The sequence below is a fragment of the Tachysurus vachellii genome, chromosome 22 (genome assembly GCF_030014155.1).
Source record: "Tachysurus vachellii isolate PV-2020 chromosome 22, HZAU_Pvac_v1, whole genome shotgun sequence".
Classification (NCBI taxonomy): domain Eukaryota; kingdom Metazoa; phylum Chordata; class Actinopteri; order Siluriformes; family Bagridae; genus Tachysurus; species Tachysurus vachellii.
Genome location: NC_083481.1, coordinates 16,082,024 through 16,087,870, shown reverse-complemented (window position 1 = coordinate 16,087,870; position 5,847 = coordinate 16,082,024). Strand labels below are relative to the sequence as shown.

Here is a 5,847-nt window from a genome sequence, read left to right as displayed (position 1 = left end):
AATTGGCTGTGCTTTTTATTTATTTATTTATTTATTTATTTTTTTATTTATTTATTTCTATTTGTTTGAATTAACTATAACTATAGAAGAACAAGATACCCGCGCCTGATAGAGAGAATTCAACACCTTCTGACCAATCAGAATCGATTTTTATTAACCATCCTTAATACTTATTATCAACAGAAAATAAATGCAACACTTATTTACTATTTTTGTCCCCAAAAATGCGTATTGTTGAATTGTTGTACTTTTTGCTTCGTTATTTATTTTAACATTGCTTTAATACTTCGGTGCGAGGAAACCGGAAGCGCATCGTTCCACATTCACCCGACGCGCGCGCGCTCACCGATGGCCAGGGTTTAACGCACAAGCGCACTCACACGCACACCCGGAGGGGCGCGCAGGGACTCCGCCGAGTGTCCTCTTTCATTCCCAGCTCGATTTCACCTCTCTGAACCTGCCATGTTTAGCAGAAGCTCTAAGAGGAGAAACTCCAGCCGAGCGGTGAGTGAAGCGCTCTTTTATTTCTCCACTGTGCGTCTTTACGCACTAAAGTTTTGCTGCATCGAGGAGCAACATTGCGTAACGCTTACTTTCCTCGTATGAAGCAGTGTGCCAAAAGTATTGCACCTTAACTGGTGCACTTTCTGGACATGTCCATCAGTATCCTGCTGCTGTAATATACGCTTTGAGACTCTTCCCTTTTATGCACCATACGCTCGGATAAACTGCGTTTATTATTATTATTATTATTATTATTATTATTATTATTATTATTATTATTATTATTATTATATTAGTTCTAAAATGATTTCCTGTGAACGATCTTTACCGTAACCTTAATGTCGCGTGCCTTAAGGATCAGCACTGCACTGAACATTGTGTGCTTCGATTATTCATTAGAAGCGCATGAATAATGAATAACGCACAGCGCGAGGTTTTTGCGGGTCACAGAGACTCGTGACGTGAGGGTTTGTGATGAATATCTACCTAACACATGGATAATGGAGGTCTCTTTTGGGTCTCTTTTGGAATAGTGGAAAGGAGAGAGAGAAAGTGGAAGTGAGACTGTGACACTCACAGAAAAAAAAATACTAGTAGCTTGTCTTGTTACCTGCTTTAATACCTTGTGACTATTTCATCAGGGACTCTTAAATAATACAAACTACAAAATATACCATAAAGTATAGATTAATGCTACAATCAGATCCACTGGTGCCACTGGCACAAGGTCTAAAGTGCCGCTGCATCGCTGTCTTTAAACAGGAATAAAACAAGGGCTGAATGCATCAAGGGTAATGCTGAAGAGGTAATGCATCAAACCAAAGTGAAAATGGACCAGCATGTGGAGAATTTCATTTCTGCTGTAGTTCACGTTTTAATTTTACGCATTAGCAAGTCATACAAGGTGGATTTTTTTTTTCTTTAGAGAAAGCATTCCAGTAAAAAAAAAAAATTGTTTATCTTTCCTCTCCTAATATAGTCCACGGCACTGGACGATCCAGGAAGAGGCCAGCCATGTAATGAGTGTGGTGAGCAGTGCCCTGGCTTTGTCATGCACAAATGGAGGTAAAACACCACATCTACACAAACATCTACACAAAAAAAGTCGTCCTGCTCGTAATAACACTCGGTTAGTTGCGTGGAAAATGCAGTTCATCCATCATTAGCTAGGATTTCTAAAACATTAAAAAGCCACGTGCTGGTATAGTCCGTCTCATATTCCTGTGGTCTTCACGGATCAGCGTCCCGCTAAGCTCCGAATCTGTGTCTAGTCTAGTGTTTGTTCAGCTGAGGGATAAACTGTGCTTTAGTTGGTCATACTAGTGTAGTCTTGGAGTGAATAGACTTGGCAGTGCACATATTGTGCGATGCTTAGCTCTCACAAAGATAACTGTTTACACTGATCTGACTATTCACACTGTTCTGAAGGTTCCAGCCACATTCCTGCTCGGGCGACACCGAGGCCTTCGATGTTTAAATGTAGAGTCAGTGATGTGGAATGGAAATGTGAATGAATCAGGGTTAAGATGTGAACACGCTAGCTTTTTGTTCGAAATATGACCTCAGTTTCCATGGATTTGGAAGCTGATTTTCCACAATGCACAATTCTGGGGCTAAAAACCTTAACTGTGACATGCAAATTAGCTACAGCACAAACTGAATTGAAGCTCGGTGGAGCCACAAAAGAAGGAAACCATGCTGGGAAAAATAAATAAGTACCACATTCAGTCAGGAAGTTGAAGTTGGATAACACTTACGTTGTTTTCTGTCATTTTTTTTTTTCTTTTTGTTTGTTTTCTTTTACTGCTTATGGAATTGACTTGGATCAGTTCAAAAAAAGTAAAGCTTACATCGTCTCCTCTGTTACTTCTTAAACCTACCGTGGCTAAACTTTGCCAGAATTCTGTGGTCCTTCATATTCCATAATGAGATGTACACCACAAATCTCATCCATGACTGCAGCCTTGGTTTTGGTATCAAAATCCATGTGTTCCTTGGCCTCCAGGTTGATGTTAATGTACTTCTTGGTTTAATGAACCTGTGTTGCAATTATGTGATTCCTGAAGCTAGAAAAAACTCATTTGTATTGTAACGCCTTGGAAGTGAGAAGTCTGATGAGTCATGCTGCAATGGTAAGAAGTGAAATAAGTAAGAAGTTAAGCAAGCTGTAAATTTCTTGTAGCTCTTAAACGGTTTGCTGAGCTACACGCGGTTCTACGTTTTTTTTTTTTTTGGCCCAGAAAGCTCATTTAATTCAGTACCCTGTTTATAGAAATGCCTCTTGGCTGTGAAAGCAAATATGGGATCCTGCAGTCACTGCAGTCTTTAGCGAGGAAGGCGGGGCAGGTTGCCTGGTTAGTTGTTGAGAGCGGGGAAAGCTCGCCCGTGCTTGCTCCATTGCTGTAAACTATTACAGGGCAACAGTCAGCTCAGGAATGCAAGCTTAATTACCCCGAGTTTTGCAGCGCTACAATAAAATCAGAGACTCTTCCCGGCAAAGTGACTGCAGACGTTTTCATACTGAGTTCCGGAGCCTATTGTCTGTGTATGTGTGTGTGTGTTTGTGTGTGTGTGTGTTAGGGCTGACTGCTATGCTTGGTATGGGGTGACTTTATAGCCATCGGTGCAATAGCATCTCTTAAAGAGGTTTATGAAGGCTGAAATAAAGGCATTTGTTATTCTGACAAGTGTGTGTGTGTGTGTGTGTGTGTGTGTGGTGGGGAGTTGAGGGGCTCTGACAGATAGTTAGATGAGGAATGTGGCCATGATTTGACCCTAGACAAGGAGAGATTAGGCAAAGCAGACAGACAGGTGTATACACACACTCTGTAGATACTTTTGAGAGTGCATTTAGTAAAGCAAACAGAGCGAGATGAACTTGCTAGCAGCTGGTATCAGGTGAACCTATTTGTTTCTCCTAGCGGTTCTCTTAACACTATCAGGTGTATACTCGGTGTTAAGTAAGGGTTCAGTGGAGATTAAGGGTTCTTAGCTTCCAACAAAAGGTTCTACTGAAGGGGAGCTCTGTATTAGTTTAGTTCCATCAACACAACCTTTCACTTGATTCAGTCCACTGGTCTCAGTAATGATTTATGTTTGTAGCAACGAACAACTCTGACTGAATCCTTCCAGTAAAGGAGGTGTGGCCTCTGTCAGAGCTCTGAGATGGGAGCTGTCTGAGGGTCAGTAAAGGACCTCTTTGTCAGTACCTGGAAAGGAGGCGTGGCCTCTGTGTTGGTCCATCACAGTGAAGGAGTTATGGCCTCTGTATTGGTCTATCAAAAGGGAAAGAGGTGTGGCCTCAGTGACAGTCCATCCCAGGGAAAGAGGTGTGGCCTCAGTGACAGTCCATCCCAGGGAAAGAGGTGTGGCCTCAGTGACAGTCCATCCCAGGGAAAGAGGTGTGGCCTCAGTGACAGTCCATCCCAGGGAAAGAGGTGTGGCCTCAGTGACAGTCCATCCCAGGGAAAGAGGTGTGGCCTCTGTGTTACTCCATCCCAGGGAAAGAGGTGTGGCCTCTGTGTTAGTCAATCCCAGGAAAGGAGGTGTGGCCTCTGTGTTACTCCATCCTGGGGAAAGAGGTGTGGCCTCTGTGTTAGTCTATCCCAGGGAAGGAGGTGTGGCCTCTGTGTTAGTCCATCCCAGTGAAGGAAGCATGGCCTCTGTGTTGGTCTATCAAAGGGGAAAAAGGTGTGGCCTCTGTGTTAGTCTATCCGAGGGAAGGAGGTGTGGCCTCTGTGTTAGTCTATCCCAGGGAAGGAGGTGTGGCCTCTGTGTTAGTCTATCCCAGGGAAGGAGGTGTGGCCTCTGTTTTAGTCTATCCCAGGGAAGGAGGTGTGGCCTCTGTTTTAGTCTATCCCAGGGAAGGAGGTGTGGCCTCTGTGTTAGTCTATCCCAGGGAAGGAGGTGTGGCCTCTGTTTTAGTCTATCCCAGGGAAGGAGGTGTGGCCTCTGCGTTAGTCCATCCCAGGAAAAGAGGTGTGGCCTCTGTGTTAGTCTATCCGAGGGAAGGAGGTGTGGCCTCTGTGTTAGTCCATCCCAGGGAAAAAGGTGTGGCCTCTGTGTTAGTCTATCCCAGGGAAAAAGGTGTGGCCTCTGTGTTAGTCTATCCCAGGGAAGGAGGTGTGGCCTCTGCGTTAGTCCATCCCAGAGAAAAAGGTGTGGCCTCAGTGACAGTCCATCCCAGAGAAAGAGGTGTGGCCTCGTGTTGGTCCATCCCAGGGAAAGAGGTGTGGCCTCGTGTTGGTCCATCCCAGGGAAAGAGGTGTGGCCTCTTTGCCTTACTGGAATTAATAAATAATGATGCAGTCAGGACTCGGGTTCTCATTCTGCAGCATTCATCCAACTTGGAATTCTTTAAATAATACAAGACATTGTAAATATTCAGAAGATGCCAGCAATCTGCTGCAGGCAAGAGCTGTTTTTATTGCTGTCCCTGTATGAAGAGACATCCAGCAGAATAGAGAGTCCTGTTATTCTTGTCCTCCTGGGTTCTGTGTCACTTCTGTTAGAAAAGTGGACTACTCATATGATCAGCTATATGTCATTAAATCAACAGAAATAAACAGTTTATGTAATAACTTAAGACAGATTTATTTATTTATTTCAAGTTCATGTACATTTTAAAGCCAGAGATCAGGACTGATAACAGGAGGAGGAACCGGAGACGATGGTGTTCTCTTGTGCTACACATGTTGAATTATTAATTCCTGCCATTCGAGTGATTGATTTTTCTTTGTGTTAACGAGGCTCATTACAGTTGCCATTAGCATCGGATTAGCAAACGTTTGCAAACAGATCAGCTCTTGTGTTAATTTTTAGCTGCTGTGTTTATGCTGGTTCAAGATCGACCTTGCATACATTAAAAACCCCTAAACAGTGTTAGCATGAGTTGAAGTATCTCCTGAAGGTGTCTGATGCACAACCTGAGGAACAGCATTTAAACACGCCGGTACAAAACCCTGAGGTACTTTCCTTGTTATTCTGGTTCCACCTAGCATGTCATTGGCTAACAACCTTCGTAAGGACCTCTTAGATGCTAGACAGCTACGTTCATTATGGCTGGAGAAATACATTTCATAACATTCAGCGTTAACAACGCTAAACATACCAGTGTTCAGAGCCTGAGCGAAAATCAGACAAAGATCTCCCTTGTGCTCGTAGGAGTGCGTCTGAAACCGTACACAAGGGAGGAGGGATCGAGGGAATATAAGGACGGTGTGCTTCAAATGTAAAATAAGGGGGATCTTTTAGGATGGCTTCTCGGGTGTATAGGTTGCTTTATAGCTTTAGTCATATATTTTTAGCTAACGAGCACGATTCAGTATACTGTAGATTGTCAAG

General features: G+C 43.5%; 1 protein-coding gene across 1 annotated transcript in view; it reads left to right on the top strand.

The window, feature by feature from the left end:
• The first annotated feature begins 447 nt into the window (after window positions 1-447).
• Window positions 448-5,847, top strand: part of prickle2b (prickle homolog 2b) — an 89,906-nt gene continuing 84,506 nt past the window's right edge. Inside the window, exons 1-2 of the mRNA XM_060857900.1 lie at window positions 448-504; window positions 1,484-1,569. Coding sequence (XP_060713883.1) covers window positions 463-504; window positions 1,484-1,569 — 128 coding nt within the window. The 5' untranslated portion in view covers window positions 448-462. The remainder of the gene's footprint in view (window positions 505-1,483; window positions 1,570-5,847) is intronic.